Raw genomic sequence first — 20,204 nt, 5'->3', positions numbered from 1 at the left:
TCTCCGTATCTCTGTGCGGGCTTTATCAAGGGGAGCACTTTCTTCCTGCAGTATCAAACACACAGATAAATGATTGAGGACAGTGAACAACACCATCAAATGCTCACCTCTGCTCTTTTATAAAGAAGCCTGAAAAACACAGAAATGCAAAACTAAATCATTTTTGAATTATGGAGATCAGCATTTGACATGATTTCCATGAAGAAGCTTTGATTTCACTTCTTTGCTCAGGTAAACAAAGTGAAGAAATGCAGGCTCTGAAATGTACTGAAAGTATAACAGTGAAAGTCGCTTGTTGGAGCCATTTGTTCTTTTTGTGAAATTAGTTAAAGTTTGTTGTTAGTTTACTTTTTGGGGTTTGTCGGTTATATTTTGTTTAAATGATTTGTTTGTTTGTGTTATTTTGTTAAATTATGTAGAGCTGTAGGGCCATTTTGTTTCTATAAATAAAGAGACTGGTTAGGACCAGCATGCATGGGGTGGGCCTTGGTTTTTTAACAGAGCAGGAGAAGCAGCAGGAAGGATCTTGTTATGTGCGAAGATGGATAAATAAACCAAAAACCTCAACTAAAATGTTTGGAAAAATAGAGGTGGAGGAAGATCTCAGCCTGGGTGTTTAAAATGGTTCTAAATTCTCCCCGTTAAAATCAATAGCTGTCTTGAGTGTGTCCAACAGCCTGGAATATGGGCAGGGATAGCTCAGTAGGTAGAGTGGTGGCCCCATGATCGGAAGGTCGGGGGTTCGACTCCACTGAACGGCTACCCTGAGGTACCCCTGAGCAAGGTACCGTCCCTACACACTGCTCCCCGGGCGCTGCACTGGTGGCTGCCCACTGCTTCACTGGGTGAATGGGTTAAATGCAGAGGAACTATTTCCCTATGGGGACTAACACGCACACTTTACAAGGCCACTGCACACACTTCCTCTCTCACACACATACAGCCCAGGCCTGCTGAGCGATGTTTCATCGTTGGTAATTGATCAAAATATTACAGGTAACAGGATTTATTCCCAGGTGACATGTAAATCACCTTGGCCTCCAGAACAGCTGTCCTTTAACGTGCATATTAAGCAAATTAAAGAAAATCTCCAGGGCCACTGTCCTTCATTGGCTCAATATTGTCTAACTTAGGAACATCCTGCCTCAAAGTGATGCTGAAAAACTATTCCAAGCATTAGTTATTTCTAGACTGGACACTTAAATATTCAAATCAGCCCCTCTGTCACAAATAATCACATCATGTTCATTGTAACTTTAACTGAAATCCACTTTCTTCCCTATTATGATGCTCGCTTTAAACTTCAGCAGGTTGACTTGACCATGTCTGCAGGTCTAAATGCTCTGAGTTGCTGCCATGTGATTGGCTGATTAAATATTTGTGTTACCTTCCAGATGTAAGATCCTAATTCTATAGCAGTTTCACAAATGTGCCAGCTTCAAGGTTCTTTATTATTTGTCACATGCATAGTTATACAAGTATAACACACAGTGAAATGTAGCCTGACACACTCCTCGACATGTGCACAAATTGGGGGGGGGTGTAGAGGAAGAGCACACACACACACACACACACACACACACACACACACACACACACACAGTATATACACTGGGTGAATGTGCAGTAGTAGCAGCAAGCAGGTGAATTCTGTACATTAATATGAATAGACATCTGACTATTTCACAGGATAGACAATATAAACATATTTAAAATTAAAGGAATTGAAATGTACATTGTGCCTTGGTTTAGTGTCTGGAAGAGTCCTGTCTCAGTCAATTATAGATGATGTGAGAGGGCGGGTGTGTGTGTTTAGGGCACGGATGGCTTGGGGATAGAAGCTCCTCTCCTCTTGGCTTTCTGACCCAAATAACAATGCAGTTTAGACAGTTGCGGAGGACTGCCTTTTTTTGTCCAGCTCTCACGCGGACCGGCTTTAAACTGGGCTCAAGCTGTTTTGAGAACTGACGTCACTCCATCCCAGCATCACACTGGCCTACAGTTTAAAATAGCTGGGAAAAAGTTTGTTTGCATCGCCTTTTTTTTTCCTTCAACAAAATATAAACGTTACACCGATTGGACTGTGTTTAAGAAATTACATGTTGTTGAAAGTCCTTGGTTTATGTCCCTCTTCAGTCCCATGTGTTCAGCAAGGAGCGTTCACCTCTGTACCTCCGGACTCTTGTGGCATCTCAATGAAAACCACATCACACTAACTCATCGGACACAAAGGTGCAGCAGGTCAGACAGATAACATGGGGCACAACCATTAATAGGAGATTTTTCTGTCCTCCCTTGTGTGGTTTCCAGAAAAATCCTTAAATCTTTATGCGGTCCTTTCAATATGTTGACAATACAAACCACACTTTTAATCCCTTTTAAGCACTTTTAATCTTAAAAGAGTGTGCAGGTTTCTGTTCTAGACTAAAACATGTAATGAGTATGTCCCTCACTCAACAAGGGGAAATATGCTACATGAAGTTTGCACTTGCTTAAGAATGACGCTCATCATGCATCAACATCTTAATTAAACAAGAAGCTTAATTTAGCAGAGAAAAATGTTAATGTCAAAGTTTTAATCCTGAGTTATTTTTTTTCAAAGCTCCCATTTAAACTAGGGCTGTCAAATGATTAAAATTTTTAATCAGATTAATCACAGCCTAAAAATTAATTAATCATGATTAATCGCAACTCGAAATATGACCAAAATGTGTGCAAACATACGGACAGAGGATTTTTACACACTTGTTAGTGTTATTTAATGCTAAGACCACGCTGAGTGAACGCAGGCCACTCAGCGTGGTCTGACGTAGGCTGGGTGTTGTGCTGGAAGCGAATTAATCACAGCCTAAAAATTGATTAATCGCAACTCGAAATATATGTGTATATGTGTAAAAATCGGGACAGTGGTTTTGAACACACTTGTTTGTTTTATATATTATTAATTGTGAGTACATGCAGAACAGGGCTTCAAATAATTGTGAGGGATTTTTACTGAATGTTTTCCACCCGTTTAAATCTAGCACATTGTTTTATCCATATACATCTTCAAGTTCACAGAACATAGGCCTAATTCAACAGGCAAAATAGAAAAAATCTCCAATCATCCTTTTGGGTAAGGTAGATTAGTGCAAAAAAATATGAACAACAGTGAAAAGTATTGTTTAAATCACATTCAACCATAGAACAAGCTCTAAACACACGGTCCTCTGGTCTACTCATCCTTCAGCCAGTTGCTGAGACAAACCAACTTGTCCACGTTCTCTGAGTGCAGAGCAGACCTCTTCTTGTTCACAATGTGCCCTGCTACAGAGAACAGCCTCTCACAGGGCACTGTGGAGGCAGGAGTGGCCAGGTATCTGCGAGCAAGGCGGGCCAGCTGGCTGTGGGCTCCTGCATGAGCTGCCCACCACTGTAAGGGACAGTCCTCTAAGGCAGTGCAGGGCTCTGCTCTGTAGCGCTGTATGGCTCTGTCCTGCTGTACCTCCTCCTCTGACTCAGAGTCCATCTGCAGCAGGCTCAGCCTCTTCTTGGCTGGACCTTCTTCTGCAGTGTGTGATCTTCTAGGAGAGTCTTCATGCAGCATGCCTGCCAGTGTGGTCCACACTGCTTCTCTGTCAGTCTTGGGCACACTGCGTAGGTCTTTAAAACGTGGGTCCAGTGCAGTTGCGATCTGGAGCCATGCATAGTTGGTATGTTCCTGGCGGGACGCAAGGTCTTCCTTAAACTTCTCTTTAAACCTCACCACATATGCAGGGTCCTCATCAGTTACTTCCATGACACGGCGCAGGTGGCAGAAGGCTGGTAGAACTACAGAGCAGGAGACGTAGGCCTCTCCTCCCAGCAGTTCAGTCACATATCTGCAGTGGAATACACACACACACACACACACACACACACACACACACACACACACACACACACACACAGAGATAAGACAGCAAATTAAAAAAAGCTTTTTAATACTAGGTAATATTAATAAAATATTTGATTTCATTTATTTTTTAAATAAGACATTTTCATAATAACAAAACTGATTTAAGATGTATGTTTGATACATTTAATCTAAACCTACAATTATGGTCACAATGACAGGCTCACCTGCAGGGCTCTAGAAGTGTCTCCAGTCTCTGGAGTTTGTCCCACTCTGGAGGCGTCAGGAGGACAAGTTTATGCTTTTGTTTATCCAGAGTCGCGGTTACTGCAGTTTGGTTGCGGATCAAGCGCTTCACCATCTCCAGCGTGGAGTTCCAGCGCGTAGGCACGTCCTGGGCCAACGGCTCCTGCTTGCGCCCCAGTGACACCTGCTCTGCGTTCAGCTCTGCTGTGTTTGCTGGGCTGTGCTTAAAATGGCCAACAATTTTGCGGCATTTGGCCAGCGCAGTGACAAAGCCACTGTCTGCGAGACTCACTGTGATGCATCTCTGTAGAATGTGCGCGGTACACGGCATGTGATTGAATGGCATGATGCGAGCCGCGGCGATCATATTGCGCGCACTGTCCGTGCCTACTGTTGTCACCTTCTCCTCAATTCTCCACCTGCGAGCAACAGTCTGGAACTGCTCTGCACAAGCCTCCGCAAAGTGCCGCTCTTCCGTTTTCATTATAGTCAGCGCAAAGGATGTCAGACCCCAGGCTTCAGTGATTAAATGCGCCAGTAACTCCCAGGTAATTGTCATTACTCAATGATGTCCAGTGGTCTCCTGTCAGAGCCACGCATTCTGTGTGAACTAAAGCCTCTTCTTTTTTCTTTTTCTCCGTTTCATACAGTTCGTGGATTCGAATTGTTATTGTGCTTCTCGCTGGGGGCTTGTAGGACGCGTCCTGAGATGCAACCTTTAAAACATCCGCAAAGCCCTTGTCCTCCACAATGCTTAGCGGTCTACAGTCCTTTGCTATCCATTTGGCTATATTGTCGGTCAGTTTGTCCAAAGAAGACTTAGCGAGTGGCCTGTGTTCACTAAGAGTGGTCTGACGCAGGCCGGGTGAAGCTGCTGCCCCGACAAACGCGTGTTTGGCATTAAGGTGGTATTTTAAGGTCGAATTTGAACGGTGAAATTGAAACTCTTTACTACAGTGAGTGCAAATTACAACGCGTTTGTTTATTGTCCCATCTATGTTCTTCTTGTATTTAAATTCCCCATCCAGAAGGCCATCCTGTTCCTGCTTCTCCATTTTCAGTGGCGCGGTAAACAAATCAAGTGGAATTATGGGAACGACTTATCTGCGTGTTGCGCTAAATAGTTAAATATTCTAACGTAATTAATTCCAAAATTTAATTATCGCAATTAACGCATTAATTTCGACAGCTATAATTTAAACGTGATTGATTGTTACCTCTGCCAAGGAGGTTTTGTATTTGGTAAAACGCTGGACCCATGCTTTTTATTCCCTTTATAAACATGATAGCTGGAAAAGAACCTTCAAGATAACAATAACAGGATAATAATAAGATCTTTTATTGTGGTTTATGACAAAACTGAGCTGCCTCACGTTCAGCTAATGAGAAACGCTATGTGCTAGCGCTGACAGCTCATAAAAACAAAGCTATTTAACACAGAGTCTATGGGGGAGGACAGCCACAGGCAAATTTAAACCAGATTTAGCCCACGTCTCTATTGGCTGTGGCTTTCTTTGTGGTACACTGCTCAAGTGGACCACAAAACCTTTCTTGACTAAAGAGAAGGGCACAAAGAGGACATGGGAAACACGATAGTCACATCACATCTTGTTCAGAATTTTCTAGTACAGTAGAAGAACACAGCGCTCTTCACAACTTACTTATTTTCCCCATTCTCTCCTTTCTGTCTCTTGGACTCTTCCTCTGCCAGCTGCTTCTTTCTCTTCTCAGCCTTGGCCGCCTGTTCTGTCCGAGTTTTGTTTTCCTGTTATCATTAAGGAAGGATTTCACTATCTCGCAAGTACAAAATGTACATAGCAGTTTGTCTTTGTGTCATTTGGGCCGTAGCATATTAACATGTCTTAGTTTTCCACAGTTTATTGATACAAATGTTACAAACAAAACACTACCTCCCACACACAAGAGGAAGATTTAACAGTGCCAAGTACGTGCGCGCGCACACACACACACACACACACACACACACACACACACACACACACACACACACACTCTCTTAAGATTGACATCAACCAAAGCGGCCTCTCTGACCTTCAGCGCCTTGATGAAGAGTCCTCGGAAAGTCCTGATGGTACCTGTTAGAGGAAAAATGATTCTATGTAACTTTACCTTCTTTTAAATGTACAAGCTGTGTTTAAGATAAGTAGTTTAGAAGTGTCTTTCAGATTTTCCCAGCAAGGACATATTGTTTCAGATTGTTTTATCTTTCTCCCAGCTCTCTGCTGACGAGACTAGCGCCACATATGGAGTTGTTTATTTTATCTGTTTATTATTTTCTTATCCTGTTCTCACTGTCTCTGTGCTCTGTGCCTATAAAAATGCCAAGCCTCTGTTCATGGTTGTGAGTTGTTCTTAACAGCTTACCCGTGTGCACGTTAAAGCATAAAAAGTAACTTTGTCTCATTGTGTCTTTATTTCTCCTGGGTCTTTTGCAGAGTTTTCCCCCAACATTTCTTGGTCCTTCGGAGCCGGAGCGCCTCCATCGTGTCCCATCTCCGTGACCAGTCCACGTTGTTCGCCTGTCGACAGCTCACACACTAGGTGTGTGATAAAAGACCAAGAGCGTTAAATTCGGGTCTTGGCCAACGTCTTAGAAAGCGACCCACGGTGGTGGGGCCCGATCGAGGTGGACCAGACCCGGCGACACTGACCAGGTAGATACAGACACACTGACACAATCTTGCGTAAAAACGTATTTTAAATTCAGGGAATTTAAAATAGCGGAAGTAGCTCGTCGACTGGTAGCTTGGAGCTCGTCGACTGGAAGCTCCCCACCTCTGTGGGTTAGGTTTGGAGCTCTGGGTAGCTCCCCCAGCTGGGTCTAGACTGGGTCTAGGGAGTAAGTAGCTCGTCTACAGAAAGACTGGCAGCTCCCCTTATGATAAGGGTTCCGGTCGCGCGAATAGGTGTGAATGTGTGTGTGTATTGTTTTAATTAACGGAGCAAGCTGAATTTTCACGGTCCAATAAGAGACTGAGCTGCTCCCACTGTGTTTTTCTTTTACTGCTGTTCGCTGACGTGCTGGTGAGTTGAGAGAACGGTCGAGTTCCGTCTCGTAAAGTTCACACCGCTTTCGGAACTAGTCCGAAAGTCGAAGGGCGTGTGAACAACCACTCTCATCTCTAATACCAGCGAAGGTGATAGCAGCTGTATCGTGTATATATTACTTAAACAAGAAATAAGTAAATACATAAATAAGATGGGTAATCAAGCAAGTGAAATTAAAACTCACTCCTGCTGACGAGCAGTGGTGAGAAAAGTCCAGGGGCCGGACAAAACAGTCTGTAAATTGAGAAATTTAAGAAAACAAAATATAAACAGTCAGAAGAACAGAACTCAACTGCCAGTTTAGTAAAACCAGAAGACGAGACACTGTGCAGTGCCCACAATCCTTTTAGTAAACCAACACTCATTCCTGCAGCCGCATCTGCAGCACCACCCATATCAGGAAGAACATAATAATCCCTTATTAAGTGAAAACTAGAGATCACAGTAGTTTGGGGTAGTTTAAAAGGGTTGAAAACAGACCCCACTGAGTAGATATAAATATAAAAAGTACGAAATAAAGATAAACAAAGGGAAAATTACAGTAGAAATTATCTTTAGAGTATTTGAAATTAATAATAGCAAGGATAACAACCTGTAAAGTGATATTAACAATGAAACACAGTTGGCATGATGACCATGCCCACAATGTATAAAATGAATATAAAGCAAATAATTCACACGAAAATATTTTAATGACATAAATAAAGTATATTAAGGCTGTGTCACTGTTCAGCCAAGGACAGTGTGTGAAAAGGTAACTGTCTCCATCCTGGGAAAAGGATGATACTGCAGGTCATCTGAAGCCCTTGATGGATACAAAATAAACTATAAATAATATATTATAATAGAACTGCCTGGTCCGCCATGCAACAGAGAGAACAAATGTGACCGCAGATTGGATGAATTCTAAATTATCTGTTTGCTGAATAAGATGATCCTAACTAACACATTGGCTCAGTAGTAGTATAATGGTACACACTGATAAAATATTATAATATGCTATTGCTGTTATATAAGACAAAGAGGACAATATTAACAATGACATAATATTAATATGAAGAGGCACCTTAGTCGGTTATGATGTGAGGTGGATAATTGTTAAACAGTAGTCTGCATCAAGCTTAAGGTTTGCTGACACTCAGTGTAATGACATGTGAGATGAAGACAATACAGAGAATAACTAAACTAATGAAGTGCATAGAGGCACTTGACCAGCTTGAAACCTATCATCCTAGAATGACACACTGCTGAGATATAGAGCACACCTATAATAACAACCAATAAGCAAAACCCTGTAGACAACAGCTAAAACTACAGGATTGAGAAGCTGAATTAAATATGTAGACACTGCTAAGCTGATGAGCATGTTCCACATGTTCTTTTTCTTTTTATTTATTTGTTTCTTTTAGAGCAGAAGCTGCATGCTATTAAAAGCCAACATATGCAGACTTCTGCCTTGTTCGGATGGCAGCATTTTTTCTTTTGTGTTCTGACACGTTTATGTTTTTGTTTTTGTTTGATTATTTTGTTGGTTTTGGAAACAAATTTAAACGAACTTGTGACAATACTTGAGAATCACAGTGACACATAGTGATTAGGCATATGATTGGAAAATGCCTAGGTTGAGAGCTGTGAGCTATGAGCTGTGAGCAATGCAAAGTTAAATATATATATTTATATGTATAAATGGGAAACAACCCTAACTTCAAAGTTTGAAATGTGTGAGATCCATGATTTGTTTGAAAAACTAGAAATTATTTAAAACTGCCTTAAGTGAAAATGTAGTGTTGCATCTATAGAGAAGAGAAAAAAGAAGAAGCATTCTGTAACTTAAAAATAAGGCTGACGTGTTGACAATAGACTAAAAACACTAATTCGCAGGTGGCTATCAGGAACAGAGAGGCGAGCAAAGTCACAAACACCAAGGCTGCAGACAGCCACGCAGAAACAGCAGATAACATAGAGACAACGCCTGCTAGAACCGTGGACAGGAAGGTCACTTCACACGAGATTGTAGGAGGAGGCCACAGAGAAATAATGCAAAACAGTTTTGAGGCGGCCACTTAAGAACTTACAGTTTTCAAAGGACAAATTAGTTGTACAGTCAGCTGCAGGCCACACAACTGTACAACAATTAACTGCTGAGTGCATGCTAAATGACACCCCACCAGAGCTAAAAGCACTACACGATGTGGCCCATCAACACACACCCGCCACATCCACTTTCCAGAAACCAACCGAGTATCACAACATTCTGAGATTTAAACAAACTCCAGGCCCAGATCCACCTTATGATCAGCAAGTGTGGAAGCTAGGAGAACAGCATTTGACCTTACAGCACAGGCCGAAATTGTGTAGGTTACGCAGTAACCACAGATAGTAGAATAATAGAAGCAAAACCACTTTCTTCTTCATGTCCTGCACAGAGCGCTGAGCTGATAGCTGTGATTCGCGCATGTGAAATACACAAAGACAAACTAATAAATATACATACAGACAGTGAGTATGTTTTCTCTGCTGTGCATCATTTTGCAAAAAATTTGGCAAAACAGAGGAATGATTACATCAACCGGAAAACCGGTTCAGCATGCCAACCTCTTACAACGCCTACTGACTCATTACTACAGGCAACAACTTTGCTGACAGAGCAGCAAAACAGGCGGCACAAATGACAAACATCACATTGATGGCAGTAAACACACATCAGATTCCACTGGATGTGTTGCAAAATGAACAAAAAGCAGCAAGCACAGCCGAACAGACAAAATGGCTAAAACACGGTGCAGTTCTGACAAACGACTTAATGATGTGTTATGGCAAGCCAGTGTTGCCAAAATCCCTCCACAAAACGGCCGCATTTGTCAACGGGGGGACTGACCAGTATTGTCAACTCTCATTTCTTCACTGTAAATTCTACACTGTAAATTTTGAAACCTCAGCAAAACAATTTGTCAGAACGTGCATGACGTGTCAAAAATATAATGCTCAGGGAAATCTAAGACCAAAAAGAGGCCGTTTTCCCACACCACCTTATCTTTTTCACACAATCCATATGGACTTTATTGAGCTAAATGAATGCCAAGGGTAAAAATACGCCCTAGTGGTTATAGATGTCTTCTCAAAGTGGCCAGAAATCTACCCAGTGAAAAAGGCAGATGCAATTTCAGTAGCAAAATGGATGTCTAAGCTGTTAGAAAACAAAGAGATGATTGTAAATAACGAAGAACGTAATGATGTCTATCAAGTGTCTTGCAGATTACAGCCCGGTGACTGGGTTCTGATCAAAGTGCTCCAAAGGAAAAACTGGAGCTTGCAAAATAGCGGAACGACCATCTTGGATCCATCAGAGCCACTGCAGGAGAGTAAGTGAAGCCATCTAAACTCAGCCGACACAGGCTCGCCCGATCGTTGTGATCTCGCCCGGTGGAGGGAACAGCCTTTCTGGCCGGGGGGTCTACTCACAACAGGAGGGTGTGTCCTGTTGTCATGAGGTGGTGGCTCCTAATAGCTGCAGCGGCCCTGACCCTGGCCGGGCTCCTCATCTTTGCTTCCGTGAGGGACAACAAGTCACGCTATATGAAGAAAAGGCAGACACTGTATGACAAAGACGTCTGGCCTGTGGCCGTACAGCATACCTGAAGATCGCAGTTGGTGCCTGTTGGGCCTGGCAACACATCCAGGCTAGAGTTCCTCCAGTGACAGCTGATTGGCATCTTCACATAAATAGACAGCCAGTTCACCCTTTTTCGTCTCAATCGCGGCGAATCTCTCGTTTAATTCTCCGAACAACTCCAGATTTGCCTGCAGCAGAGAGAGAGAAGCATTTGGGATGTGGATCCAGCTGCCAAGAAAACAGTGCCGAGTTATGCAGTTTTGCAGCCATTTGGAGAAAAAGCAAAGATTGACGTTTTACCTCGAGAACTTTTGCATACTGTTCCTTCACCTCCTCCGCAGAGTTGGAGACTTTCTTGGCTGTCTCATTCAGCCGTTTGAGTAACGCACTGGCTTCTGACTGAACAGAGTCCAGGTTAATTCTGAGGAGCAAGGGTGACAAGCGCCAAGTGTTAGAAATCTTTGACAAAATAGTTGAAGAAAAAAAAATTAAGACTAAGTTTGCATGAAAGATTTCCATACCCTGCTGCCTTTTCACTTAAGGCTATTTCATCCGGTAGAGCCAACAGCTCTGGGTACTTTGCCTCTGCTTCCTTTGCAAAACAAGCCATGCAATGGGTGATTAAACAATTTCATGACTGAGGAGGAAAAAAAAAACCCCCAAAAGACACTGCAGTAGCTGCCGGCCGGTTTGCGTACCTCCAGGATGTGATGAAGCAGCGTAATGCGGCTCTTGTTGGCCTTGGTTTCTGTGAGCTTGAGCAGGGAGCTAATCTTGAAGCCCTCTGCGTTCCCAGTGTGACTTCCCTGAAAGTGGACCAGTGATTAAAAATGCAAACTGTCTAAATGTCAGCTCAACTGACGGAGAAATGAGGGATGAGGTTCTTACATAGTTGAGAAAATTTCCCACATCGAGGATGAGCCTGCAAAAACTGGGCATGAGCGTGCTCGTTCTAAGAGCTGGGAAACCAGTGACATTGTGTTAACATATAAGACATATTTTAAGCTAGCCAATTAAAACAAAGTTCACCCTTAATCAAATTTCCTTATTTTCCCCACAATCAGGCCTGTTGTGCCATTTTCATAAATGATGTCCCAGTTATTTAGCAAATAGACAAGCTTCGTTGTGCAGGAACTTTTTTTTCTTGCTTAAGTGAATGCATCGTCATCACTGAACAGAAGGAAGCCCACATCCATCCCGACGTGAAGCATGCGCCTGTGACAGATAACAGGACGTAAACATTAATGATACTCCTCTCACCTGGGCTGTAATGCCATCTACTCGCATTAAGCTGGTGGATATATTCATCCATCTACTCAATTTCCTTCCTCCCCAAACCACCGCCTTATCCTCTTCCTGAGGCACTCCCAAGCCAGCTGAGACGCATAATGTCTCCAGTGTGTCCTGGGCTTTCTCCCTGTTGGATATGCCCAAAACGTCTTCACCTAGGAGGCGACCGGATAGCATCGTAGTCAGACACCCACTCACCTCAGCTGGCTGTGGAGGAGTGAACGCGGATGACTACGTTCCTCACCTGTACAAACAGGGCTCAGTCATGACAACATGATGCGGATGGACTAATCAAGCTGACAGCTTCGCCTTCACACTCAGCTCTTTCTTCACCATAACAGACTAACACACTGCCCGCATCACTGCATATCGTGCAGCAAATCCATTTGCCAATCCTGCACTCCTCCACTCACGAACTAAACCTGTAAATACGTGAACTCCTCCACATGAGACGATAGCTCAGCTCCACCCTTTTCCTGGCGGAGGATCGTGGGCTTCGCTCTGTCTCACTTGGCTTCAAGCCACCTCGGAGATGGATGTGGTGGCTAGAAGTGCTCAATAAAACACACATTGTGCAAAAAGCCAGCATGATTCGGAGAATGCAGAGCCAGACACCCTTCCAGGTGTAGATGGCTCGGTAAAGAGAGAAAATAGTTCCCACACAAAACTGCTCAAAATAAGAATTATGGATTTGTTTTTTTTTTTGAGTAGCTGCATCATGATTTCTGGAAAGAGACGTTGCAGTTGCACAAATCCAACATTTTCTGCTTTGAATATCCTCAAGGCAAGTGCCATGTGCTTTCATTGGAGTCAAGAGTGCAACAGATACACTGATGAAAAGCCAGAAAACTGATTTTAAGGTGAACCCCTCCCTTAAGAATTATAGCTGAATGCATGCGAACACAGGTGAGGGACTAAGGTTTACTTACAGTGGCAGGCCTCCTCCATAAGCTTGACTTTAGGTTTGAGCATCTCCAACACTGAAGCAGTTTCCTCGCACAAAAGCATGCACTCAATCCTCAACTGATAACTGAAGAGAAGAGCGAGAAGAGAAGAAGTCACGCAGACGGCAGCCATGTAAGCAACACTTAAAGCAGAAATAAACTTAAAAGAAGGGGGGGGGGGGTTACCACGGCACAGTAAGGAGGGAGGTGTAGAAGCGATCGACGTTTGCCAGCTTGTCTTTCTCTCCCTGGTAGGACTTCAGATTCTCCATCTACGTGAAAACACAAAGCACTGACTCAGACAAAGCACCATCATTCTCAAGCAGGGCCTTAATTGGCAGATAAAAACACTCGAGGTACGGATGTTGGCAGCACAAACCTCATGCTTCTCTGGCAGGAGCTTAAGCAGCTGTTCTAGCACCTCCACGTCAAACCGAGTCCGATCCCCACTCTGGATCATGCCCACAAACTCCTCGTTTGTGCTGGACGGAGAGAACGTAAAAAGTAGAAACACGAGCAAAACGCATCAAATCACAAAAATGTGTTTGATATCTCACCATTTGAACTGCTTGAGGAATATATTCACGTTCAAGCTTTTCTTTGGGTCGATGAACGTGATCTATAAAAAGGTGGGTGGAGAAGGGGGGTGTAAGAGAACAAAAACAGGATTACTGATTGTTCGCCTCTGCTTATTAGCAGTGTTTTTCTGAGTGTTTCTGCTCCGAGGAGCACCGTCGAGAGCTGACCAAGCACACCTCTTTAGGCTCCTTCTTGACAGGAGCAGCTGCCCCCTTGTCTTTGTGTTCGGCCACCGGGAGGCAGAACAGCTGCTCGATGCTGCTGTAGTCGGGCTTGTGAGGAGGCGGCTCTTTCTGAACCGAGGCCCACATGGAGTGACCATCTGTGTGCACGAAGGAAAAGAGTAACCCGTCATGAGCTTGTGCGGCTCCACTTTTGTACGGACATTGTGCCAAGTGATCATCTCTCTCCTTCCAGAAACTTGAGGGAAGCCTTCGACACCCACATTAATTAACACCCAATTTTGGATGGTTTAACAACTCAGAGCGCTATTCATGTCAGCGCTCCACTCCCATCAACTGTCCACTACACAGATATCTGTGTAGCAAGGAAACATTGAAACAATGTTGAGTCAATATCAGGCTGTGTCATTGATTCAACGTTGAAGTGTGATGTTGACCTAACGTCACTCTTGCACCCTTTTTTTTTTAACGTTGAAACAACATCAGGTTTCAACATTGAATCAATGTTGAAACCTGACGTTGATTCAACATTATATTTTCTAATACTGTTGACATTGAAACAATGTCAGATTCTGATATTGAAACACTGTTGAACTATGGTGTTGATTTTCCACCTCTTTCGCACAGTTGCTTTTTATTAAAACAGTTAAATCATGACTGGAAATCTACCTTTCTTTATAGGTATTTTAACCAATACTAAACTACCGCATGTTTCCATCAATACTTAAACCACCTAAACACATAATTGTACTTATTCCTCAAATTGGACACCCTTTATAAAAAACAAACAAACAAATGTCTCACGATGTATCATGTCAATATTATTATCCTAAAATAAGAAAGCATTGCATGTGATGTAACAGAGAAAAAAAAAATAAACAAAAAAAGGTCAATAGGCATGTTTCGTTTGCTAACTACTTTATTAAAACACAGTTTTCTATTTACATTTATATGTTTCACATAAGTTTGTAATTTTTTTGCATGATGTGCGTCCTGCACCACCCAAATGATCTGGGGCGTATCGGAGCCATTTCTGCACTGCTTGTGCAAAGACAAACTCGGACATAGAGTTTGCCCCTAACTGCTGCGTCAGGCTCCAATCAAGGCAAAGCGTCTCACCTATAGACACATTTTAAGAGATGGAATTAGCGTGTCTCATGTCTTAAATGTGTAGGCAAGTGCTTGTGTGTTTAATCAACAGGCCGTTGTTATGTATTTAAATCACATCTGACAGCTATTACAATTTATAGTTACAAAGTGTACATAACCTTTATATACTTACCATTGCCTTATTTGCCTCTTGTAATTGAAGAGCTGGCTCTGCATTGTTTAGCTCCTCAATGTTGTGCAAGGGCAAATCCAGAGGCAGTACCCCAGCATCTACCGATTCATTGCAGCCGGTATTGCGGATGGCTCTGACCTCCTCACGGAGTTCGTTAACAGCTCTCGTCAGGTCTGACAGAAAAAGATAATTTTTTTTTTAAGTATTTAAGAATACAGACAACTTGTCAAAAGTTTCCTTGTGTCACACACAGATATGTACAAAGACACTAGACAGTATTTTATTACCTGGTATTTTCACTCGAGGGGCCTGGGGAAAGCTTCCACTTTTTGGACTATATTATGTGGTGATATTGCAGTATGCAAGCACCACAGATATGTATAAAAGACAAGATCATAAATTCTTAGCAATCAAAGATATGTTTGTGAAATAAAAAAAGTTTTACTTGTGCTTTCTTTTATGACTGGTCTGAGTTTCAGCTTCGGACTGAAGGTCAGACGTATCACAGTGTTCACTTAGATATTTCTGAAGACTGCGTTCTGCTTTGTGAAATGTGTCTGGAAGTACAAACACAATGTATGGCCAGACATAAATTAGGACACGAAAAACCTGTTATTGTTACATTTATACAACACCAATCCAGATGATACCCACCATGGCTTATTAGAAGTCGGACTGGTGCATAGGTGAGCCATGTTGAACCAGGATGAACTCTCCTCTTTACTGCGTCGTGGATCCTGAATGTGTCTCACGGAGGATATGGAGGCCATGACAATTTCTCCCCATTTATCCATGATCTAGGGACTATTTCTGTACCACCAGTGCTAAACTGCACAATGCACCAGTCTTTCATTTTTATCTTTTTTTTAATTTGGAGTCCTTTTTTGCCCTGTCTAGGATAAACAGGAAACAGATAATTACAATATATTTCATAGTCACTACAAAACTTGATCTATTGATTGAACTAAATAATAAATAATAGCTTAAAATGTATATAGGCAACAATTACAAGCAAATCCGTATATGTAAGCATTTAAACCCTGAAGATAATAAAATTAACAGTATTTTGTCTAAGTCTGCCATTGTAGGAATTCATGGCACCGAGACAAAAACTTGGCGCACAGTGTGGCGTCAAAATAGGCGCACACCTTTGACGCTGCGTTTTCTCCGTCTTCCTCGTCCACAGGTAAATGCTAAACGCAGTTTACGTGTGGACAAAAGGTGCAAACGCAAGTTAGGTGAGCGTGCAGCGTAATAGCCGTAAAAAGAGAACATTGTCCCCGGGTGCAGTCACGGTTTCATCATCACGCCGCTCTGTGAATCGAAGCCGGGGGGGTGTTTGCTCTGAAACAGACGGCGCTTGAACTTCATAAGGCCCTGTGTGTCATCTTGGCTCCAATTACCTGGAGGTTAGCTACCTGCAGGGTTCCCTCACAGCAGCTCTGTGCCTGAAATCAGGTCAAACTGTGTGAAGTAAAATTTAGTGGTTGCAAAGCTTTGATGTCCACGACCACTTTTTTTTATTAATTATGTGATCAGTTGTGCGAAACAGAAAGTTTGTCTCCAATTTACTCTTCAATTCTTTTCATAAGACTTTAATTCTTTATGTTTTACCACTGTTTTCCAATTGATGACAGCTGACTGCTACTGCTGCAGTGCAGCCGGTGCTGACAGCACCTGCAGGGGGTGAGCCGCCAGACCAACAAACTGGGACACATTTGTCTCCAAAGCATCCCAGTGGACCCAGGAGCTCCCGAATCTCCGCACTCTTACTACACACCATTTCACCTGCTTCCCTGCAGCATGTTCACCATGTTTGTAAATGACAGTATAGCTCACAAACCATCAACGCTTATCCATCTTAGTGACACAGGCCTTGAGAGATGGTGATATTTTATTAACATGACTGATAGTTCACCAAAAGGAAAAAAAGAAGTAAAACATAACCTGTAACTCTCACCTGGGGAATATTTATCACATAACGTGAGGTAATTATGCAGGTGCGCTGTTATTTAGTCAGCCACCGATTGTGCAAGTTCCCCCACCTAAAATGATGACAGAGGTCAGTAATTTGCACCAGAGGTACACTTCAACTGTGAGAGACAGAATGTGAAAAAAAAATCCATGAATCCACATGGTAGGATTTGTAAAGAATTTATTCGTAAATCAGGGATCTTATTACCTTATTGGGATTTATTTTGAGTCCTTTTTTTGTTGTTCCAGCAGCTTCTGAGGACTCTGTGATAGTGCCCTCTACTGGTCAAAGTAATTATGACAGAAAACAGAGAGGAAGTTGTGTAGGGCTTTGAGAAACCCTCGGGTTGCTTTTTTTTAGTCCTCATCCTTTTGCAGTCTGATCAGTTTTACAACATATGGATGAATGCTGAGTACTGTTTAATCTGGCTACCTTGTTCTTCAGTATACCCAGCGGTTTGCACCTTGCTGTAAACCCTCTGCATTTAAATTCATCAAGGCGTCACTTGATTGTAGACGGTGACAATAGTACACCTACCTCCCCACAAGTGTTATTGACTCGGTTAGATGTTGTGAAGTTGTTTTTTCTTAACCATGGAAGTAATTCACTAATAATAATATACAGTAATAATATAAAAATGAGCATTATAAGATAATAACACCATGCACATCATGCACTTTAGTTATCTTCCTCGGTCTTTCTTTTGGTTGAGCTGAGCTGGTTCACATAGTCTTTATTTTTAAGACTGTACCTCCTTTACTTATTGGTTTATTTATCTGTCTTGGTTTTCTTTTCTTTTTCAGTCCAGTGATGACCTCCCTCACTTGCATCGACACCTCTTTGACTTTCGATGCTTCTTTTCTACTTTGAGCGTCATATCAAGATTTCCAAGCACAGCTATCAAATGCAAATTCCTTTATCTCCTTAACTTGCTGGGAAATGACGTGGAAGCAGGCCACGCCTCCTTAGAAACACTTATCAGTTACTTTGAGCCTGTGAACAGGAAGGATGTACTTGCACACATACTCACACGCACACAAACACTCATGCATACACAGAGCGGCCTAATCAGTCACGCTTCAGATCCAAAAGATGGCACAAATCAAGCAGAGGCGCATGTGTCTTTGGTATTAATAGTAATTGTGTGTGTAAACTGTTTCACATCAACCCGCTCTACAGCTGCAACAAAGATGGCGAGAGAACACGTTTTACTGCAAATAACTCAAGTGTGATTACCAAAGCTTGTTGTGTGTGTGAACAGATGCAATACCAGCGGTAGGACACAATGTTTCCATAGCGATGCTCGAAGGCTAGCTCTATTGGGTTTCCAGGGTCGTTGATGTTGAAAAGCATCAGTATCTTCTTGTCTAGATTTGCTGAAACCAGACATTCGCAAGGATGTCCAAGATAAACAGTCTTCCATGGTGGAAACAACAAGAAACAAAACTAGATTCTTCAATGTTGGACAAAAAGTTCTCGCCAAGGACTACAGAGACCCAAGTCAGAAATGGCAGCCTGGCACGATTCTGTCACGATTCTGTGGTTGAACGCCCTGCAGAAGAAGGAGCCTCATGGAGGAGGAAGAAGAGTTCAGGTCCTGCACATTCCAGTTCAGGTACCAGAAACGAACACAGCAGGAGGCGGAGAGCGGTGTGTGTGCGCGTGTGTGTGGCAAATACAATTTGAATTTGAATTTCATTCATAAAGTGATAGTTGCAGCTCAAACTTGAGCCTGGCTCATATTAAAAGTACTCAAACAGGCTGTGGATATATGATGAACTGTACACGATTAGCATGTTTATTCTTGGAGTAGGCAGGAAGCTGAAGGTTACAGCTCGCTGTCACAGCACTGTCCAATCACATTACACATCATAATGTCTGAGAATCTGCATGCCTTCCATGCATGATGGACAGATGACAATCATCCCTCCCTCTATTGTTTCTTCCAGTCGCCTCATCTCTGGGTGAGGTGTTCCAGGCATGTCCCATCGGGAGGAGGCCCCGGGGCAGACCCAGGACACGCTGGAGAGATTATATCTCTCGGCTGGCCTGGGAACGCCTTGGTATTCCCCCGGATAAGCTGGAGGAGGTGGCTGGGGAGAGGGAGGTCTGGGCCTCTTTGCTTAGGCTGCTGCCCCCGCGACCCGGCCTCGGATAAAGCGGATGAAGATGGATGGATGGATGGATGGAAATATCCTGTCTAAATATAAAATCTAAATCGTGGATATTCACTTTTAAAAAAGATGGGTTGTTCTTGTTCTATATTATACCTAACTATCAGAGCTGCTCAGTGAGTACTTAAATCAGCAGTCCCCAACCCCCGGGCCTCGGACCGGTTCTGGTCCGTGAGTCGTTTGGTACCGGGCCGCGAGAGTTGAAGCTCAGGTGTGAAATGTATGGTTTTCAGGGTTTTTATCGGTTTTCAGCGTTATTTTGTTATCGTTTTTATTTTTAACTCGGTTTTTCTGGGTCTTTTCACGTGTGTTATGAGTCTAAACATGTCCTCCATCAATTGCATTCAAACCTCTTGGAGTACATATTGAAAATATTGTTTTCATGGAAAAAAACATTTAAAAGACAAATGTTTTTGGAGAGCTTTCACACTGTGTTAAAACAAACTCTGCTGAGCACCATTTGTGTTGGTTTCAAAACTGCCAGTTGAGCTCTGGTGAGAATCAGTGTGCAGGATTTCATGACAGTAGATACGGTCATGTGAAAAGGAAAGTTTACACACGGCTCTGTGATTAAATGGCTTATAGGACCACCTTTAGTTGTTGTTTTGAAGGAAGGAAGGTTCAGGGCTGAAGCAATCAGCATCATGGGCTCATCCGGTTAGAATAAGAAAAAGCAGCCATCTAATTCAGAATTATTCTCAGGGTTCTCCTTTTATTCTCAAATAAATAAGGCAAAGAAGGAAGGAAACAAAGACACACATGGACTGCCACAGCTGAAAGAAAACAGGAAAACAGATTTAAGTTACTCATTCCCTTAAACAATACATAAAATAAAACCCAAATAGAACCTCACCTCAGCTGCCGCCCCGTGTGGAAGTGAAGAAAGAGTGAGCCAAAAGTGAATGCAGTCCTTATATAATGTGTGACATATAATGTGTGACAGGTGATTGCAATCGAGGACAAGCACCACACCCAA

At 42.7% G+C, this 20,204-nt stretch overlaps 2 protein-coding genes and 1 long non-coding RNA gene across 3 annotated transcripts; 1 reads left to right on the top strand and 2 right to left on the bottom strand.

The window, feature by feature from the left end:
• Positions 1 to 2,916: 2,916 nt before the first annotated feature.
• Positions 2,917 to 4,652, bottom strand: LOC120737293 (E3 SUMO-protein ligase ZBED1-like). Its single transcript, XM_040037908.1, has 2 exons — positions 4,102 to 4,652; positions 2,917 to 3,860 (listed from the first exon to the last, which is right to left on the bottom strand). Exons 1-2 carry the CDS (start codon positions 4,602 to 4,604, stop codon positions 3,215 to 3,217), a joined length of 1,149 nt encoding a protein of 382 aa, XP_039893842.1. The 5' UTR covers positions 4,605 to 4,652; the 3' UTR covers positions 2,917 to 3,214.
• A 1,558-nt stretch (positions 4,653 to 6,210) lies between these two features.
• LOC120737285 lies at positions 6,211 to 10,789 on the top strand. The gene is made up of 2 exons (XR_005696713.1): positions 6,211 to 6,795; positions 10,435 to 10,789. It is a non-coding gene; the product is annotated as an uncharacterized LOC120737285 (long non-coding RNA).
• An 81-nt stretch (positions 10,790 to 10,870) lies between these two features.
• LOC120737292 (inverted formin-2-like) lies at positions 10,871 to 13,935 on the bottom strand. The gene is made up of 10 exons (XM_040037907.1): positions 13,792 to 13,935; positions 13,594 to 13,655; positions 13,416 to 13,518; positions 13,223 to 13,308; positions 13,022 to 13,122; positions 11,691 to 11,761; positions 11,501 to 11,608; positions 11,324 to 11,394; positions 11,103 to 11,223; positions 10,871 to 10,990 (listed from the first exon to the last, which is right to left on the bottom strand). Exons 1-10 carry the CDS (start codon positions 13,924 to 13,926, stop codon positions 10,871 to 10,873), a joined length of 978 nt encoding a protein of 325 aa, XP_039893841.1. The 5' UTR covers positions 13,927 to 13,935.
• Positions 13,936 to 20,204: the final 6,269 nt, after the last annotated feature.

The sequence above is a fragment of the Simochromis diagramma genome, unplaced genomic scaffold (assembly GCF_900408965.1).
Source record: "Simochromis diagramma unplaced genomic scaffold, fSimDia1.1 OVJJ01000044.1, whole genome shotgun sequence".
Taxonomy (NCBI): Eukaryota; Metazoa; Chordata; class Actinopteri; order Cichliformes; family Cichlidae; genus Simochromis; species Simochromis diagramma.
The sequence above is the reverse complement of the archived record's forward strand: the minus strand, read 5'-3'. Positions and strand labels throughout refer to the sequence as shown.

What these genes read in the sequence shown, in the direction of transcription:
- LOC120737293 (XM_040037908.1), bottom strand. Translation starts at nt 4,604, where the DNA reads ATGAAAACGGAAGAGCGGCACTTTGCGGAGGCTTGTGCAGAGCAGTTC. An exon ending in ACACTTCTAGAGCCCTGCAG is followed by an intron (nt 3,861 to 4,101) that starts GTGAGCCTGTCA and finishes ATTCCACTGCAG; the next exon opens with ATATGTGACTGAACTGCTGG.
- LOC120737292 (XM_040037907.1), bottom strand. Translation starts at nt 13,926, where the DNA reads ATGTGGGCCTCGGTTCAGAAAGAGCCGCCTCCTCACAAGCCCGACTAC. An exon ending in TTCCTCAAGCAGTTCAAATG is followed by an intron (nt 13,519 to 13,593) that starts GTGAGATATCAA and finishes CTCTCCGTCCAG; the next exon opens with CACAAACGAGGAGTTTGTGG. An exon ending in TGGGAAATTTTCTCAACTAT is followed by an intron (nt 11,609 to 11,690) that starts GTAAGAACCTCA and finishes GTCCACTTTCAG; the next exon opens with GGAAGTCACACTGGGAACGC.